This window comes from Zeus faber (assembly GCF_960531495.2).
Source record: "Zeus faber genome assembly, chromosome: 1".
Taxonomy (NCBI): domain Eukaryota; kingdom Metazoa; phylum Chordata; class Actinopteri; order Zeiformes; family Zeidae; genus Zeus; species Zeus faber.
This window is the reverse complement of record NC_137193.1, coordinates 15,282,284-15,303,233: the sequence shown is the minus strand read 5'-3', so window position 1 is coordinate 15,303,233 and position 20,950 is coordinate 15,282,284. Positions and strand designations below refer to the sequence as shown.

Here is a 20,950-nt window from a genome sequence, read left to right as displayed (position 1 = left end):
TAAAATCGGGACACATCCGCTACAAAACTGCCGATCTCGATGTGGTCAAAAAGGTCAAATAATGACCAGTTTTGGTCGTATACCGGTTCTATCGCTATGTCGGAAATCAGCGGCAGAACTGCTTTACGGCAATATGTGACCTATTTTGGAGTCGTGCTTTACGTTATCTGCACGTGGGAGCGAATGTAAGTGTAACATGGAGGAGCGTGGAGCGTCGCGCACAAATCACGGCGCCGTCCCTTGTTTACAACTTTCTAAACACCAACTTGTGTTTCATAAAGAAATCGCAAATTGCATGATGTCAACATTCATGGACAACATTTGGCCGTCTGCTACTGGGCCACGACAACATAAGGTGAGGGGGACTTCCAAGAGCTGAACCAAAGTACCTTTTTGTCTGCCGATGGCGTTTTAGTTCAAGGTTTCAGTGAATGAAAGTGAACACAAACTAGTCATTAGAGTCATCACGTCTCAAGTCAAGTCACGAGTCTTTAGCTTCCAAGTCCAGGTCGAGTGTCAAGTCAGTTCTTATCTGTCAAGTCAAGTTGCAAGTCATCAAAACAGTGACTCGAGTCCAGTCACAATGACTTGACCTGGTTTTCCGCGTCACCGCTTTAACCACGCCCATTGATTTTCTCCCCTTCTGGAGAAATCCTCAAAAAGAAAAAAGAAATCACAGTAAACCCCTTTTCCAGGTCATTCTGAAAATGTCTTTCTCTCTTTCTTTCTCCCTTGGTTTAGTTCAGTTTGGTTCAGATATTGGAGGAACAATGCGGCGGTGCAGAGCACACTCAGACACACCCGTTACCGAGGGGTGGGGGGGGGCTCGTCCAGGGGAAGCCGGGATAATTGCACGATTTGATCCTTTTGTTTTGCCGCTCCACTCTTTGTCCTTTGTGTCATTTTAAAAAGCGCACCCAAAAAATGGAAAGCAAAAGGTACGCCTAATTAAGAGATTTATTTTAACCGAACCTCCACACTGCGGCCGGTGAGACCCGGTGCTCCGTCCCGTGCCGTGTTGGTAAAGGCGCCAAATTACTTATTTTACGTCTGCTTGCGGGTTGTGTCCAGTTTAAAACCAAAATAATCCCATATAGGATTGCAGAGGGAGCGGGAGACAAGTGCGCATAGAGAGGCGCCCACAATCAGCTCCACTCCGCTCCGCCCCATGGCGAATATAGCGACAATTGCCGGTTGTTGGGCTGACGGTGGCCGGGAGGAAGATGTTGACACATCGCCCAATTCTAGTGTGCAGTTCTTAATATGTGGGGTACTACGCTAGTAATCTGCTGAATCTCCTCTGAGAGATGGACCAGCATCTGTCCATCCTGACCCAAATCCTCCACTCTACTACACCGCCCTGTAATCTCCACTCCTCTTCTCTCTCTCTTGCTCCCCCTGCTGTTTATCCATCCATCTATCCGTCTATCTTCCATCTCTGTCGCTCTCTGTTGACGGGACTGGAGACCCATGGAGTGGCCATCGGGAGGCAAAAGTGAATTCTTTGCTACCTGCATGACACCTCAAATATTTATCTTGGGTTAAATACTGTACTTCCGGGGATTAGTTACCTTTAACTGAGGTGGCGCACTTTAACTACATTAAACTGCATTCGCCTTCGTAACCGCACCCTCTTTATAAGAGGTTATTTAGACGTTGTTTAATTGTTCAACAGCAACAGTTAGCAACAAATGAAACCCATAATATCCGCACGTATGCCTTTACTGATTCAATGACCATACAAAAATGAAAACCTGTAAATAATTGTGTGGTGATGAAGTGGAATTTGGTAATTGGTAATTTGGTCCTTCAAATTCCCCAAAAGTAGCTTAATTTTCAAGTTGTCCTCAAGTTATTTGCTGCAACTATCCAAAACGTAAGTGATGAAACTCTGAGAAGAGGTATAAAACTCAATTCTCCTCCGTTTTATTTATTTATTTTAAAAAATATATATATTTTTACCTGTGCTGTCAGCATGCTGGGGATACAACACAGAGTATATGTTCCATTGCATCTAGGTCAGTTCAACTTCTTAGCCTGCAATGCAACTCTTTATTCCTTCTTTAATCATCAAAAACTGCTGCAATAACTCGGTCCTGTGGATGACCTGTAGGATGACAAGAGCACAGTTTGAACAGAACCAAACAACAACATGTGCACAGAAAAACATAAACATCGGACGAAAACATGTATCGAAATAACGCGTTAATTAATTAATAGGTTAACAGCGATTGGGCACGTGGCCTCTTCCTGTCATAGTTAAGGCAGTAAATGAGGGAGTAAAGAAGAGGGATGTTACCAGGTGTCAGCGGTGTGTTCAAAGCAGATGCTGGTGGTGTGTGTGTGCCTGTGAGGTGAGACCGTGTACATGTCCGTGTGTCTGTGTCCACTGGAGATTGTGCAGATTTGTCCCAATTAGTTTTGGTGCAAGAGGTCGGTATTATATCGTGGCGCCTCCAAGCAGCGGAAAAGGCCCCAAAGCCACCCCCTGAGTCCCACAGCCGTATAGAAATCTATCTATCTATCTATCTATCTATCTATCTATCTATCTATCTATCTATCTATCTATCTATCTATCTGTCTGTCTGTCTGTCTGTCTGTCTGTCTGTCTGTCTGGTTATCTAGATATGTCTATAGCACTTTACAGAAATGTTTGTATTTTTTTTTATCCAAACCCCCATGTAAAACATTATTTAGTTATTGAATTAATATATTCCTATAGTTACTGTTTCTTTTTTTTTTATATTTATTCATATTCTAGGTTCATTTAAGTTTACAGCAAATCTCTGCTGCTGAAAATATCAAGACTATGTTCCCTTTGGAAACACAACTCATTGAACATAACTAGACAACTCTTCGATTTAGTTTAAAATGAGCTTTATTTATTTATTTACGGTAGTATTGTTGAGTTTGGATTCTACTGCTCATCACTCCCAGCGAGGTGTACGGCAAACATAGTCATACTTAGTGAGCTAGAAATATAGGCGTGATGAGCTTGAATCCCCCCCATTGGATAGAAGAGCAGAGCCCAACAGGTGGATGCAGGGGATGTGGAGGGAGCACAGCAGGAACTGGCTGCTGAAATAGGACGGCCCATCAGGGCGTGAGACCACGTGGCGCACCTGCCACATGTTATAGCACCCTGTTATAGCACACTTCCCATCTGGTTTGTCTGAAGAAATCCATCCATGTTTCCTCTAGAATAGTCGATCTTTCAGTATCCCAAAGGCGCTGAATTCAGACGGAGATGTTGGCTTGTTGTGTGCAGCCATATACAGGACATTGCAGATGGAATCACACACGTTCTTCCACATAAGTGGCTCAAATTTCAACCCCTATTCAAATGTACTGCCTGTTGTATCCATGAAAGCCGTCCACTCACCATGACCACCAATAGCAATAACTTTTTAAATAGTTAGCGATAATTCCCAGCCTTGATCCCACACTCTTTCCTTTTGTCCTAGGGCCTGAAGGCGGCAGACAATGACCCCACGGCGCCCCCCTACGACTCCCTCCTGGTGTTTGACTACGAGGGCAGCGGCTCCGCGGCTGGCTCGCTCAGCTCCCTGCACTCCTCCTCCAGCTGCAGCGACCAGGAGTACGACTACCTTAGCGACTGGGGGCCGCGCTTCCGCAAGCTGGCCGACCTCTATGGCGGCGGCGAGGACTAGTGGGGGGGTGGCGACCTCCACGACCCCCTCCCCTCCACCCATCACCCGAGAAAGAAGGTGGAATGAGAGGGTGGGTGGGGAGTGTGAGGGGGTGAGGCGGCACGGGTACTTGGGAGAACAATCAACGGACGTGAAGTGCGAGTGAAGTGGGAGACAACGATGTTGGGGGCGGGCAGAGGGGTGGGACAGGGGGTGTTGATCGAGGGTCAGGGACGGGAACTGTGAGCGGTAACTTCTGGACTGATATTGGGGGCAGTCCGCATTAGGAACTGCACTGCGGAGGACTTTCTTGCGTTCCAAGAAAACACTGACAAGGCAAAGGACCAACGTCCGCCTGATTTACTCTGCCCTGCTAGCACACACGCTAACGGAAATTGGAGCACCAACAGTGGTCCGGGTGGATGTAGGAACTCGAGCGGAGGTTGCCAGATCAGAGGATGGTTAACAGCAAATGCAGATACCGACTGCCGGCGCAGCAGCAGCTAGCCATGCTAAAGACGCTCATTTACACTTGAATCTCACAGTTCAGAAGCGCTGGGGTAAAATGTGCCTTTTTGTACATTCTTTTCATTGTGTTGGTATTTGTTTTGTTTTGTTCTTTTCTTATCTTGACTGCTTTAAAGCTCCTCAATTTTTTATTTTCATTTTTTTTACATTTTTGTTGCAAAGGCAACCGACTGTAAATTGGGGCAAGTCGCCAGATGCGCAGATGCTTGTTTTTTTCCTTGTGTCGGCATGCTTGGGTCAGCGCCTGTTGCCAGGGTGTGTGTGTGTGTGTGTGTGTGTGTGTGTGTGTGTGTGTGTGTGTGTGTGTGTGTGTGTGTGTGTGTGTGTGTGTGTGTGTGTGTGTGTGTGTGTGTGTGTGTGTGTGTGTGTGTGAGTCATTTCCACAGAACACACTGGACAGACACTTCAAAGGGCATAAGCCCCGTGTGAGGTGACAGCTTTGGGAATATCATACCAGCAAACGAAAATAAATAAATTTCTTGTGTACAGCTCTGTGCGCTGCGGGGGTCATGGAGCAGCTACCATCCCACTCAATCAGACATAGCTATCAAACTCACTGTTCTGACTGCAGCTGTTGTGCAGTACATAGATGGTCACTTCATTGCTGTTGGAATTACAATTGGCCTTGCAAAGCCAATATTTAACTGTGACATAATGTGACCCATTGAGACTCATTTGATTGGCCCAATCTGAGTGGCAGTGTACTGTGTAGCACACTGGAGCTACGCTGGGAGCAGACACTGCGACTTGTGATACTAGTTGCAGTACTTGTACAGTCAAAAGTCAAATTAAATCTCTCCTGAAATTTTAAATAGACTGCAGTGGTGTCTTGCAACCTGAAGGGAGGAAAATTCTCACTTACCTCTAAGCTAAATTCATGATCATTATAATTCTGTTTTAATATTGAATTTAAGTACGGGCCCTGGGTAAATTGAAAGCACATCGCGTAACCTTAGCAACATCTTCAAATAGAAGCGACAGCAAGCGTTTCTTTATTTAAGACAATTCTGATGAGGCCTGCCCAGTGATTCCCTCATAATACTCAGGAGTCGAACGCTCAGTTGCAAACACAGTTTTGAGAGATTTCCGGCAGAATGAATCGGGAGGAAATGTAAATAAGTTGGCAAATTTCGTTTGAATATTTATTGCATTTGTGTTTCCGCTTGAGAGAGAACAAGGCATTCCTCCAAGATTTGGACAGAACACAGAGCGGTACCACGGAGCTTTGTTTGTTTTGCCAGCTGTGTCCTTTCCAGAGCCATTGAAGATGTGTACAGTAAAATACCAGACTCTAGATAGACTTGTTCTCTATTTTGTTCTCGTTTTGCTTTAATCGCGGCATTACTTATGCAGCCGATGCTAATTACAGGAGTCGCCTCGTCCCGTTTTGTAACAAAATTACATCTTTGTTACCCCTTTCGGAGGTGGATTAAGGCAAAAACAAGGCAACATATTTTTGGGTGGGCTAATAATTTGCCTTAGTGTCCTCTGATTGGCTACTCACTGTAAACATGAAAAAAATGTACAGATTGTATTTTTTCTCTTCTCTGTTCTTTTGACTGTGGTCCATGGAAATGACATGCTAATATCTTGATCTTGTATATGTATAATTTGGATTACAAATTAAAACATTTTTGCATGTTTTTATTTTATTTTTTTGTCATTGCAATCCAATCCTACCACGCACACTCATACACAAATATCAACATTCTAAAATAAAATGAACAGTAAGAGGTCAAACAATGTAGGGCTATTTCTGACAGACTCTTGGATTAACCTTTTAAACTAGTGCAGTGCCGGTTCAAAACATGCCTGTTCGGGTCGGGCTGCATTGTAGGGGTGGGCGGATCGATACCAAAAATACTACGTCTCGTAACGAAGATTGATTATAGCGTCAATAGGATCGATATCCAAAAAAAGGGATCAGTTTCTCTCAATATATTTCTTCACTTGCGCTTGATTTGTGCCCGTCACTGTGTAGTGAACAGGAGATACTTTCTGCACGCACGTTACGTAAACGCGAAACGCTATTGGTGAAATTGATCCGCTGTTCCCTGTCCCGGTTCATTTCTCCAAACTAAACCAGTAATCATAGTTTGTTTTGGTTGATTCCGGCCCTGGTATTACTTGATATCAGATCGAAACCAAATTTTGGGGTATCGCCCAACCCTACTGCACTGCTGACGTAAGTGACTCAGTCGCAGAGCCCTGAAGCCCTGCCCCCCGCTGGCTCGCTGTTCGCTTTTTCATTCAAATTGTATTAATATTACACGTGTCGCATATCCTATTTGCACCAAAATCGACACTGCACGTCCTTCGGTTGTCGAGATAATCGAAGGACATAAAGACAGAGAGAGATTCTTTCCTTTATAGTTGGACTAGTGCATGCCTGTTCAAAATGTAAGACTTTCGAAAAACAGTTTAAAAAATGTGAGGACAACTTTGCGAGAAAAAAGAAGCACCAGCTGTGAAAATATAGGCATATTAGAACTTCAGGAGGATCAGTCGAATCCGGGTTTCATTTATTTATTCAAATTTAATTAATATGACTGGTGTCGCATGTCCCAAATGCACCAAAATCAACACTGCACGTCCTTGGGTCCCCAGCAATACACCCGCCGATCGAATGAACGATTGTCAAAATAATTGAAGGACATATAGACAGACAGACAGACAGAGATTCCTTCCTCGTTAGATTATCTTAATTTAGTCTGCACCGTTTGAGTTTGGCGTCTGGGCTCTACTGCTTATCACTCCCGTTGATGTGTACAGCAAAGATAGGTATACTCAAGCTGCTTTCACACATACACTGCAACCCTGAAATTATCAGGACATTACCTGGACATTACCCAGCCAGCACCTTAGTACAAAGTCTGTGTAACGTCCGATTGAGTGGTATCGGTTGCCTTCTTTATTATTCCCTTCTACTCTGTCATTTATATTGCGGATACATCCAAGTACATGGAGTATCAACGCAAAAAAAAGCCCAACTACTGATCTGTAGTCTGTAGCCTCGTCCGCCATCTTGGGTGTGCCGTAAAACTCTGCAGCGTCACTGCGCCACGTCCAGTCTCCTACACGCCCTACCCAAGCTCCGCCCCTCGCCTAAACCAAACTGACTGGTTTCCCCCCATCCCCCCCATTAGATAGAAGAGTAGAGCCCAACAGGTGGATGCAGCAAAGCAGCAAGCAAGCAGGCAGCAAAGCAGGTAGGGCAGCATGAGGACTGGCTGCTTACATAGGACGGCTCAAGGGCATGGAAGCGTGTGGCCCCGGTCAAGTTGTCCCGCAGAACTAGTTCCGCGAGCTACGCATCATTTGTACAAGCTGAGAACAGTCTCTTCCTTCCTTAACGGAAGTTATTCCTTTCATCCATTTTATTCCTTTTATCACTTTAGTCCACAAATCCCTATTCATCTGAAATCTGAATTGTGTGACAACAGCTCTGTTAGCTGACTGCAGAGAGCGCTGTGATTATCACGTATAAGAAGTTTAATACCTCGGCGAACTGACACATTCTGTGCCAGATCAAATCAGGTTTATTGGGGACCTTGTGGAATTTATCAGGGAGGGGTGCGAACTTGTCTTTTCATTTTCTGACAAGTCGTGGCCTCCTCTGCATTATTAATATTTTCACTTGGACCTCCTCTATTATTTCAAACAACCTTCCTTGCCCCCCTCTTCTTGAATTCACTTAATAATAATAACACCACGGTAGTGACCTTGAATCTGTGAAAAAGGCTTTTCTGGCTCTTTTCTGATTGGCACCAGTATGTACAGGTTGAGAAATGTGATTCATACAACGAGGAAATGTTCCTGGATCAACATTCCTCTGAATAAATCCCAATAGAAGGTTAGAAACTGCAGTGTTCATTTTCGTTGTGTGAGATAGTGGTCAGTAATGTCAGTCCTAAGAAGTGACAGCAATGTTCAGGTTGATTCTCTACTGAGGAAAAATACTTTTTATAGAGATTTGATTTCAATTGAAAAAACATCCTTCACATGTACAGTAGTTCTGCTTTTTTGTGCTCACATTCAGCGTGGGGTGGATTTAAACGCATGCATTTTAAAATGCATGCGTTTAAATTTCGTTCTATGCTGGTGTCACTTTTTCTGTATTGAATGGTTTTAGATTCAAGGTTGGCCGAAAATAATGATAAGGGGTCATACCCTCAGTATGAAATACATTTTCTTAAAAATGTTGCAGGTTTGAATTGAATTCTGGGACTTGCAGCGTAATCCAACCAACACAGACGGTTTTATGGATTTACACTTTAAACTCTCCCACGGGGAAGATGGAATAATCTATACAGTCATATTCACTCTTGTGAACTAAATATAATGCACCATGCCCACAAACAAAAAGCTAGCACTGTCCTCTACAAACCCCAAAAAAGAAATATCATAAGATAAAATATAAGAAACAATTCTGATAAACAGCAAAAAAATCTCAAACATCTCCAACTATTTTTGCTTTGACTGTGTGTGTGTGTGTGTGTGTGTGTGTGTGTGTGTGTGTGTGTGTGTGTGTGTGTGTGTGTGTGTGTGTGTGTGTGTGTGTGTGTGTGTGTGTGTGTGTGTGTGTGTGTGTGTGTGTGTGTGTGTGTGTGTGACGAGAATACAGACTTTCATCCCTGTGAATTGTGGAAATGGGAATGGAGGCACGTTTTGGATGGACCTCCATATGTAGAAAAAGAATGTGTGTGGGTGGGTTTTCTCCTTCATCAGCAGAGTTCTCATTAGGTATCCGTTCATCAATGTCACATTGAAGCCCCAGCCACCTATAGCTGCAGGCGGGTCCTATTTATAGACAAACCTACACCCGCCTTCTCTCCTGCTGTGTCAAGTCACTACCCCACCATCTGCTTGGGCTTCATCAACCACTACCACTGCTCCCATACACTCCCTCATTTGGACGGACTCGTCGTGCACTCGTGTTTTGCCTCCTCATGCCTGAGACACACACACACACACACACACACACACTCTCAATCTGTCGTTGGACTAAAAAAAAATATTGGACCATTATTATAACCTAGATTTTAACCTAGATTTGAGCCATTTGAAGTCAGGCAGCTTCAAGTGCAAATGGCGTCCATGAGGTCGTCGTTATGGCTGAAGCGATCTAGGTTTTATAAAAAACATATTTATGCTCATAAATCTTGCAAATGTTTCATTTTCTGCTGGATTGTCGCCACTGTTGTGCACTCATATATTATATTGTGCCATGCAGCCAATCAAGGGAAACCTCTGATAGTGATGCTAATGTTGTCAGACAACATTATCTTTACAAGCTGAATGGTATTGGGAATAAATTCCCAAGTGGTTGAATGAATGGATTATTGGATGGATGGATCCTGGATGGGTGAAGGGATAGATCGATGATTCGATGGATGGATGATGGATCGATGTCTGGTTGTTTACATTGAAATAGTTGTGCGTTTCCATAATGAATATATGGTTAAATAAGATGGATGATGAATGGATGATGGACAGATAAAAGGATGATTGGATTGATGAATGGCTGGATGGATGAATGAAAAGATGATTGGATGGATGGATCCATGGCGGGTTGGACGGATGGACTGAAGGATGAATCAATGTGACAGAGTGAAAAAGTTGAGTTTCCATAATGAAATAAAGGTCGGGTGATTCGTTAGCCCAACCAACGAGCGTCAAGTGTGGCTGCTCCAGCCATCCCATCCACTGCAATGGGCTTGGTAGATGAAGGGATTATTGGTTGGATGGATGACGGATGGATCAATGTGACTGGTTATTCACACTGAAAAGGTTGAGTTTCCACAATGAATAAATGGATAAATAAGACGGATGGCTGGATGAGAGGATGCCTGGATGGGTGGAGGGATGGATACATGCATAGATGGATGGATGTGAAAAAGTTGCAATTTTTAATAATGAGTAAATGGCTCATTATGATTAGGGCCCTGCCAAATTGCCATGCTAAAGATAGTAGTTAAGATTATAACTAAGTATAAATACTAAAACCATACAATTTTAAAAGACTTCATAAAAGCCAGACAGAATAGATGGGATTGTAGTTACATTTCAAAATATCTATATTTTCAGCTCCTCTCATATCCTCTGGAAGGCTGTTCCAATGGCTTAGAGCGTAATAGCTGAAGGCGGCATCACCAAATGTTTTTGTTCTGCTTTGTGGAACAGCTAAAAGGGAAGAAGCGGAGGATCTGAGTGCCTTTTCTCATTCAAAAACCAAAAGAATTTCTGAGAGGTAGTCTGGTGCAAGACCATGTATGACCTTATAAACTAAGAGAATAATTAAAACTAACCGGCAACCAGTATTAAGACTTTAAATAGGCATAATGTGTGCTCTCCTTTTGGTCCTAGTCAGCAGTCTTGCAGAATCATTTTGAATTAATTGTAGCTGATTTATGGTATTCTACGGTAGACCAGCAAGGAGAGTGTTACAGTAGTCAAAGCCTCCGAGTTATAAAAGCATGCATCGGTCTCTCAGTGTTGCTCAGAGAGAGAAATGGCCTCGCTTTAGAGATGTTCTTCGAATGATAAAATGCTGCACGGCACAGAGAGCTGAGCGCATCAGCAAAGCTGGGAAAAGAGATGCCATGCCTCCTGATGACACTGCCCAGGGGTAGCATGTACAGATGAAAAAGTAATGGTTCTAAAATTGAGCCTTGCGGTCCCCCACAGGTAACCTCATAGTGTTTGGAGGAGTGGTCATCGATAGACACAAAAACATTTCTTCTGCAAAGATATGAGGTAAACCAGTTAAAAACAATTCCAGACAGCCCAACATGCTCACTTGATCGATCTAAAATAATCTGGTGGTCCACAGTATCAAAGGCAGCGCCCAGGTCAAGCGGCACCAGAACTGAAGGCTTGTTGCTGTCAAGATTTTTTTTTATAGCGTTCACTGCTGTTAGCAGGGCTGTCTCTGTGCTGTTGTGTCTCCTAAAACCTGATTGAAACATTTCTAATTTAGTGTTTGAGTACTAAGCTCATTAAATACGAGTTTCTTGCTTAAAAATTGGAGATTTGAAATCGGTCTAAAATTGCTAGGTGAAATATCCAGGTTCCAGCAGTTTAAAAATCAGCAGGGAAGACACCGAGCTGTAGGGAGTGATCCAATGCCAGATCTAATGTTCATTATTTTCTTCTTCTAAAGTAACCACCAAACTCTTCACATTTAGAGCCTGGAAGCTCAGTACTGTAGTTGGATGTGGGATTTACCATTATGGGAATCTATTGTACTAAAAAGCAGTCTGGGATTGTGAGTGTTGGTGTTTATCAGGTTTGAGAAACATGCTTGCCGTGATGTTCCAATTGCCTGGCAATTGTAATTTTTACGTTTTTCGGTGTGTACACTGTGATGGATTACTAATTCGATTTTTCTCCATCTGCACTGAGCAGTTCTGCAGTCTCTTTTTAGTTCGATGGTTTGATTATTTTTCCAGGAGCAACCTTTTTTGAAGTTATTTTTCTGGTTTTAATTGGAGCGACTGCATCAAGCACTGTTTTCATTTTACGGTTAAAATCATTAACCAAGTGCCAATACATTATTCTTGTAGGTTGCGTGTGATGTGATGTGATAGTTGTGGCTACTTCAGGGGTAATGCAGCGTTTTGTGACAATACGTTCTGTGGTGCTTGGCAGAGAATGAATAAAACTGCTAAAAACATACAGTGGTTCTCAGATAGAACCAGACCGGTGACGGATGATATATTGATTTTAAGACCATATGATATAATTAAATCCGAGGTGTGTCCGTGTTTGTGAGTCGGTATGTTTACAAGATGTTAAAAATCCATACATTGCAACAATTCTAAAACCCTTTGGCTCTGGTGCCTGCCAGATTATCAACATGTATCTTAAAATCACCGATTAAAATGCAGGTGTCATAGCTTGTGTGAATGACAGATAGTAGGTCTGAGAATTCTGAAAAAGAGGGGACAGATAATTTGGTAGATCTATATACTGTCACTGCAAGGAAACAAGGCTGAGAATTTTTAAAAAGTAGCGTTTTATTCAAATGTGCCCAGGTGCACATCTCTGCCCTTCAGTGTCTCTCTGCAGATTGAAGCTGTCCCTCCACCCTTCTTTCCATCTCTGGCCAATAGTTGAAAAGGTGTAGCTGGATTGACAGGCCTCAGTCAGTGTCGCAGGTGCATCTATGCCCAACAAAGTCAAAGTAAGAAAAAGACAGTGCAGATTGTGATCATTGATGAGGCCATTGATACAAAAAGATTTGTTGGTTAATGTCCTTATATTACAAAGAGCCATGTTGATTTTTGTCCGATTTGTAACCGAAAATGAGTTTCTGTTTATGGGAAATATAACCAAGTTATGAATGTTTGGCCTCTTAATAGCTCTATTGGCAGTGTTGTGTCGACTTGGTATGATGGGTTTTATAAAAATCAATGGGGGTGGGTGGGGTAGGTAATCATGGTGAAATACATTGCACGATATCGTGGGTAAGCACCTGAGAGCCCCTGTGGATGGGGTGCCTTCCATCGCGCTTAAAGAACGCAGGGTGGCACCAGAAAAGATCAAAGTTGTCAGTAAAAGTGACCTTATATCGGTCACATGCAGTTTTTAGCCATGAATAGGAAATAGGAATAGGAGAACAGACGATTGAATTTTTCTATGCCCCTTTTGTAAGTTGGTAGGGGTCCTGAAATTGCAGTGGTTTTTTTTCCAGTTGCTTTAAGGGTGGTGAGAAAATAATTAAAATGTTTCGGACTGTGAGAAGTGTCGTTGCTGCCAATGTGTGCCACCACAGTACTCACGCTAGAGTGTTTTCCAAGCACGGCTGGAAGCTTTGTGTTGAGGTCTAACACATGGGCTTGAAAGAAACAGGAACTCCAGGGAACAGACTTCCTGACTTCCTGAACGATGGAATCCCTGAGGGGTGGATGCGGTGGAGAGATGGCGGTCAGGGGACGAGTCCAGTACCGTCAAACAGCTCTCCAGCATCAGCTCTGGACGAGATGGTGGGGGGCGGAGTATTTCTCTCTGTCTTCTCCGCCTGCTGTCACCCACCCGTTTCCAATGATGTTCACTGAATGAATGATGGATGCATGGCGGGGTGGATGGGTGGATGGATCAATGGGACTGGTTGTTCACTGTGGACAGCTCTGTCCACCTCATCTGCAACATACACCTTGCGAAAAAGTTGTGAGTTTCCATAATGAATGAAAGGTTAAATGAAATGGATGGATGGATGAATGGACAGAGGGATGGCGGCTGGATGGCATTCTGAATTGATGATGGATTGGATAGATGGGTGGATGGATGGATGGATGATAAAAGGATGATTGGATGGATGGATGATTGGATGGATCAACATTTTCATAGTCACCTTTAAGGGGGTTCCTGCCCCAACTTTAAGCCAAAATTCTGATCAGTTTAAGTAACATTATAAATGACGTGTTTTGCGTTTGGAAATCGATTGCCAGGATGCCTTTCTGTCTTTATTAATATCTTCAGTATTGCCATTTTAATAATCATTATTTTAAATGGTTAAATATAGTTCCATCAGTAATTCTTGCTCAGTATATATGAAGGAAACCCCACCTGCTGATCGATCCTGCATTGAACTGCGTTCTGCTGATTGGTTGATCCTTTAAATATCGAGAAAGTTGCACAAACCATCTCCATCTGATCCAGACTTCACTGAGTCAGAGGAGCTTTAGATGAAAGCGGCGTCCGGAGAACCCGGCCAGCTCAGACCGCCAGGTGCCGCTTACCTAAGCGAGGCCATCGCGGGAGATCGCCGCCTAATCCTAGCGAGAGAATACACCCCAGAAAAATAAAGCTAGAAGTAACAATCATCAAGTCATTTTAATAGATCATAAAGAATAGATAATGTAAGACATTTTAGATATTCATTTATTATTTAAAAAAATTGCACTTTATGGAAACATTTTTTTATTTTTTTGGGCACAAAATCCATGCAGCTTTCCTCCATATTTTGGAATTGATTTTGTTAGATGATAGATTCTCTCGTTCAGTGTTTCATAAGGGTCAGCGAGACACACACAGACATTAGCATTAGAATATATTACATCACATTACATTACAATGCATTACTTAAAAATCACACCACTTTACATTTCATTTCATTACATCACATTATATTACACTAAATAACATTACATCAGATCGCGTTACATCACATTACATCACATCACATCACATTACAGCACATTACTGTACACCACATTACATTACATTACATTTCACATTTCATCACATCACATTGCATCACATTACTGTACAGCACACTACATCCAATCAGATAAGATCACATAACATTACATCACATTACTGGACAACACATCACATTACTGTACATCACATTACATTACATCCCATCACATTACTGCACATTACATTACATCCAATGAGATCACATAACATTACATCACATTACATCACATCTCATCATATCCACATTACTATCTATTACATTACATATCATCACATCACATTACACCACATTACTGTACATCACATTACGTTTAATCACATCACATTTGAGCACATTACTGTACATCGCATTACCTCTCATTACGTTTCATCACATCACACCACATCACATTACCTTTCATCACATCACATATATCACATGACATCACATAACATTGTATTACGGTTCATCACATCACATTACATTCAATTACATTTCATCACATCACATTACCTCACATTACATTATATTACATTCCACAAGATTACATTACATTACATCAAATAACATCACATCAAATTAGACATGTTTCGTATCACACCACATTCACGGCGAAAACTTCTCAAGGAGTAAGCAGAACGAGTAGTTTTTTTTTAACTTTTATGTCCATACCATATGCACGCTGTTGTAAATGTGCTGAATGGACGTAGCCGTGGAGGGTGGAGCGGCTTTCCCCGCATGGAATGCGTCTGCGCTACAGCAGCCGCATCACCAGCGCAGTCTTTTTCCTCGGCCTGCCGAGAAAGTTTCAATTAAAGTGCGTTAAAATGAAGCGAAGATAAGTCTTATCACGAGATAAGGATCGACCAGCTTGTCATTCTCCACAATGAAGTGCGCAGCTCGCGGCGAGCATCTAATCAGCTTGCCACCGATTGGGTAAAAGTGAGTGATTGAGCACTTCCAATATAGCGTTGCTTTACATATCATTAGTGGTGGCGGTGGAGGAGGAGGTGGTGGCGGCGGTAGCTAATTAAGGAGGGGATTTTGAGTCCCTCTCGCCGCTAATAACTTTTAAAGACTCGCTCTCGCCGCAGCCATCCCCTCTCCCTTGTTCCTCCAGCGGGGCCCTTAAAAAGTTTACTGTCGGAAAAAAATACTTAAAGCCTCCCTGACCTTGTGGCTGTGCTTCCCACCAGCTTTGATCCACCCAGCCCGCACAGACAGCTCTCACTCTGGACGTTGACGCAGGTCACCGGTGGCTGCCCGGCTCCCACACGGGTCAGACCAGCGAGAAATTAGCTGCTGGTTCATATACTACTAGCAGCCCCATTATATCTCCCACCACGTGTCACCCTCCTCGCCCTAAACACACACACACACACACACCTACCAGACCAACTCGGTGCTGGATAAATCAGCATCATCTCCAGATTCCAATCTCTGTTGAGTTCATGTTTCGTTTCGACACAGCCATGCGGGCACAAAACGCACACTTCTAAACAAATTAAAAAGCTTGCGCACCACCACAGGCACACCACCACACGCCCACCACCGCACGCCCACCACCGCACGCACACCACCACACAATCGGAGCGCGGGTTGACGCTCGTGGCCCCCGAGCGGCGAGGCGCACACAACCTCATAATGCAGGCCAGTGACTTGCACACAGAGACAAAGGCGGCGGCAAACAACGATTCCAAAGCAAAATCAAATATAATAATTACACGCACAAAGCCTTGCATAGCCGGAAAGTTGCGGGACACACACACAGGCACACGCACACACGCACATGCATACACAGACACACACACACACACACACACACACAAACACACACACACACGTGCTCTACACAAAAAGCACCGACACCATTTGAAAAACAACAAATGTTTTTTTTCTCACGTCGCGGGTTCTCTCACTTTTTTACCGCATAATTAAGACGTTTTAATCCGCAACACACATCTGTCCTTTTGTGCATTTGTGTGTTCGTTTTGTCATTGGGTGGGAATCCCATGTTCAATTTCCACTCAAGGGCGTTTGCCGAGGTACCAAGATTGATCGTACACATATTAGGGTGATCCCTGCATTTGCTCAAAACCTATGTTCCCTCAAAGCATTTTTCTTTTCCATTTCGGGCCACGTTCATGTCCTGTTTCCCTCGATGCTCCTTCTTGGCCCCTCAAGCCCTGATTCCTTCATAGGGTTCCGCTTGGATTGGACAGGGCTCGCCTGGTGACTGCTATGTATTTTGCAAGGTGCTATTTTTCATGCTTTCCTTTCACATCAAATGTTACTTCAGCTTTAACCAGGTCCACCGGAAGATGAAGGGGTCACGTCGGCCGTGGATGTGGTTGCTCTCCGTCCGGGGCGAGGTCTCGCGGAAAATCTCCGGCTGCCAGACACGTGAAAATCACCCCCCCCCCCTTCCCCCACAGTCCGACATGCAATGCAAAGCAGCGCTCCTCCTCCCCCGGGCAGATCAAGCCGCAGGTGAACTCCGCCACGGCGAGGTCACAGTTCTGTCAATTTCATTATGATAAACGCTCGCACGGTGGCCCTCCGAGCCTCAAGGTTTCCTCCTTATTGTTATTTTCCTTCCTCCGCCCCCACCCCCCGACAGCAGCAGCCGGCTACCCTTGCGTGTAACCCTCGCCTGGACCGCGCTGTCTCAGCTGCCCCCAATCCCTGACACCTTCCTTAACTTTAACTGTGTGTGTGTGTGTGTGTGTGTGTGTGTGTGTGTGTGTGTGTGTGTGTGTGTGTGCGTGCGTGCGTGCGTGTGTGTGTAGTTGTATGTGTGTGTGCATGTGTGTGTGCGTGCATGTGCGTGTGCGTGCGTGTGTGTGTGCGTGTGTGTGTGTGTGTGTGTGTGTACGACGTGATGCTCTTGGGCCCACGAGAGGCTTGGCTGTGGGAGTGGGGGAGTCATAATATGACACTAATTGCAGGTATATAGTCACTGAGTGGACCAATTGCAGCTCATTATCTCTGCAGATGTGTCCGAGTGTATGTGTATGTGTGTGTGTGTGTGTGTGTGTGTGTGTGGGGAGTTTAAAGCAAATGCATATTCATAACAGTGGAAGAACAGAACACACAAAAAATGAGACCTCCTTTAACAGAGCCGGGGGCCATGTACTGTAACGGAATTTATATGGTCATTTACAATTGAAAACCGAAAAATAACCTTAACTATAATTTCCCATTTGAAGTTTCCTCATCCGTAGGTTGAAGTGCCTCTTCCAAACTATTGGAACTTCTTTTTTTTCCAAACTATTGCAAAATATTGACGCAAAAGCAAAACAAGCCCCTGTGAGTGGTTTAGGTTTTGAAATTTGTCTGCAGTTTTGTTGTTTTGGTATTAAGAAAATAAGACTATAGCCAGCGCACCAGCCTCTTTTCTTTCTCTCTGTCTTTCTTTCTTTCTTTCTTTCTTTCTCCCCTTCTCCACCATCAGCTGCCTTCTTCTTCTTCTTCTTCTTCTTGTCCAAATAGGATTATGAATTCCACAGCAGGCTTCTCCGGACCCCTCGGGGGAACGGCAGCTTTTTGATGAGGCGAGTTCAGCTGAGGAGAGTGATGTAACAGTACGAAGATGAGCACACACAAACACACACACACACACACACACACACACACACACACACAAACACACACACACTTAAAGACACACACACACACACACACACACTAAAAAGGCTATGTGTGACTTAAATGAACTCAATGCACAATGAACTGTAGGTTTTCACCAATGTTTGGTAAAAGTTACCTCCACATTCAGAGGCTGGACTTCAACACAGGGGACCCTCCCGAGCGAAAGACATCACGAGTGTGAACCTAAGGTACGTGGCGCTCACGCGGAATCGGGCAACTTCATTGGACGTCAGCTGCTTATTCTTCAGCTCAGGGCGACGAAGACGAGAAATCGCCATGGCTTCAAGGTTAGCCGTGCGCGGCTCGCCAAGCCTGTTCCGTACCCGGGAACGGATGGAACGGATGGACGAGGGACCGGAGCCGGGAGCGATGGACTGTGGACGCTTTCGCGCTCACACAGTTCATCCCGCAAATTTCCGCAGGTCAAGATCTACATTCCCCACCCCGTCCCAGCGTTCTAGTCAGAATTTGTCTTCTATTCCTGGAAAGATCCTGTCTTACAATTGGGGTCCTGGAGTGCGAGGGGTTGGGTCAATCTGTCTCCCGTAGAGGGGGATTTTAAGGCAACGTGCTGGACCACCAGACATATGTTTCATAACTTTGTTAGTACATGCACGGGTGTCTGAACAAACCGCCTGTTTTGTGAAAGCCAGTTTGCCGGAGCGAAGTTTTCCAAAGTGAAATGGTTAAGCATCTGTTTGGGGCGGCCCAACGACATTTCTAATGAAAAAAAGACTTCCCCTCAAAATGAACATATGCAAAGCAAATCAATTTGAGGTGTTAACACAGCGGGAGTGCGTATGGTTATGAATCAAGGTGTGGTTTTTCTTTTTTTTTTTTAATGCGTCCACCTCCACCTCCACCTCCACCACCACCACCACCACAATCACCTCTGTCTTCTCCACACTTGAGTGAAGAAGGGGATCCAGGAGATGATTTCTCTCAAGCTGGTTTGGTATTCACACTGTTTTCGCTCTCTCTCTCTCTCCCCCCCTAATCTCCCCCTCAGCTCCCACTCCAGCCCTCCAACCCTTGATCTATCCCTCCCCCTAATTCCCTCTCTCTCTTGTCTCTCCCCTATCTCACTCCGCCCCTCTATCAAGATTCAAGATTCAAGATTTTTTATTTGTCACATACATATAAATACTTTCATACATATATGCAGTGAAATGTAATATCTATCTCTCCCCCTCTCTCTCACTCTCTTGTCTGCCATCTCCCCTCTCTCTCCCGCTCCTTCTCTCACTCTCGTTCTCCTCCCTGCTCCCTCCGCCATTCGCTATTTCCCCCTCTCTCCCTCTCCCTCATTTATTTCTCGCTCTCTTGCTCTGCCCCTCTCTTCTCTCACCTTCTCTCCCTCTCCCTCCCTCTCCCCCCTCGCCTATTTTTATTCGTGTCTCCCCCCTCTCGCCTTCTGTCTTGTCTTCCCGGTCTCACTCTCTCCCCTCGCTACAACGCCCCCTCTTTCTCTATTTACCCTCTCTCTCCCCATCTCCCTCTGACACCCACTCACTCTCGCCTCTCCTCCCCCCCTCTCCCTCTCTCATCCTCCAACTCTCTATCTCGCCCTCTCTTCTCCTCTTGTTCTCTCTCCTCTCTCCCTCCCTCTCTCGCTCCCTCCTCTCTTCCTCTCCCCTTCTCTCCTTCTCTTTCCCCCCCATCTCTCTCCCTCTATTCCCCCATCTCTCTCCCCTGTCCTCTCTCCCTCGCTTCCCGAATATCTCTTTGGAGGGCCCAGTGGGTTGCCAGTAGAGACTGGCTGGAGGCGTAGCGAGTTCTCCATCACTTCCACTCCTTTGCCTGATGCTAAGTCTCTGCTTCTCTGCTGCTGCGGAGCTCATAAAAACCCAGGACTCCGCAGAATGATCACTGAGCCCAATAAACCCCGGCTCACACCGTCCTTCATCAGTTCAGCGCTCCTGCCGTGCATCATCTCCGCTCCAAGGCAACAGAGGGCCAAACAGGAAACACTTGATTATTCGGATTAAGAAAGTCTGTGTTCACAGCCAAAATGAGCAGTTTATTTACTTATTTATTTGATCTTTTTTTGAAATGCAGGTCTATTTACATCAGAAATCATATTTATTCTATTTCTATCATATTTTATTCTCAAGATATTTATCTCTGCAGTGGAAATCAATGGAATGGGACACTTGGCATAAAAAGGCTTTGGATCTATTTGCCAGTGGTGGAAGCAAAGTATAGGAACCTTGCTGCTCTACTTAAGTACATCTGTATCTGTCCTTACTTCAGTATATTCAGTATTGGAGATTTTTGACTTTATTTTGCTTTTATCCACATTTTAAGACCACATTTCATCCCAAGTATCCATACTTTTTATGATACTACACTTCTTTTTTTTTTTAATTCATTGTTTTTTTATATTTATATACCACATCTCGAAAGCTAGAGGATCCAATCCATTCTATCAATGAGACTGTGTGGCCCCATTCTATATCAAAGCACTATACAGTATATGACAAGTACTTTTAATGCTTTAAGTATATTTAAGAGCTAGTACTAATGTACCCTTACTTAAGTAGAAATATTGTGGTACTTTTATTTTTACGAGAGTCGTTTTGTGTCGGGGTATTTGTACTTTTACTTAAGTATGTATGTATTATATGTGTATTAATGTCTGCACCTGTGGGGAAGGGCATAAAAGCCAGGCTTCCTCAGTGAGCCCGCCCTCTCTCCCCAGAAGGCCGGACCTCTGGCACCCCCTGGCACCCTCTGGCACCCCCTGGCACCCTCTGGCACCCCGTGGCACCCCTTGGCTTGCCTGGCTGGCTTGGCTTGGCTTGGCTTGGCTTGGCTTGGCTTGGCTTGGCTTGGCTTGGCTTGGCTTGGCTTGGCTTGGCTTGGCTTGGTTTGGTTTTGCGCCATACAACATTAACTTCTCACATACCTGCTTCTCAATGCCTCCCACACCTCC

The 20,950-nt window shown here is 44.4% G+C and overlaps 1 protein-coding gene across 1 annotated transcript in view; it reads left to right on the top strand.

The window, feature by feature from the left end:
• The window catches only part of LOC307236393 (cadherin-2-like), a gene marked incomplete at its 5' end in the record, with an annotated part of 100,423 nt that extends 96,708 nt beyond the window's left edge, over positions 1-3,715 (top strand). Inside the window, one exon of the mRNA XM_080008802.1 lies at positions 3,465-3,715. Coding sequence (XP_079864928.1) covers positions 3,465-3,671 — 207 coding nt within the window. The 3' untranslated portion in view covers positions 3,672-3,715. The remainder of the gene's footprint in view (positions 1-3,464) is intronic.
• Positions 3,716-20,950: the final 17,235 nt, after the last annotated feature.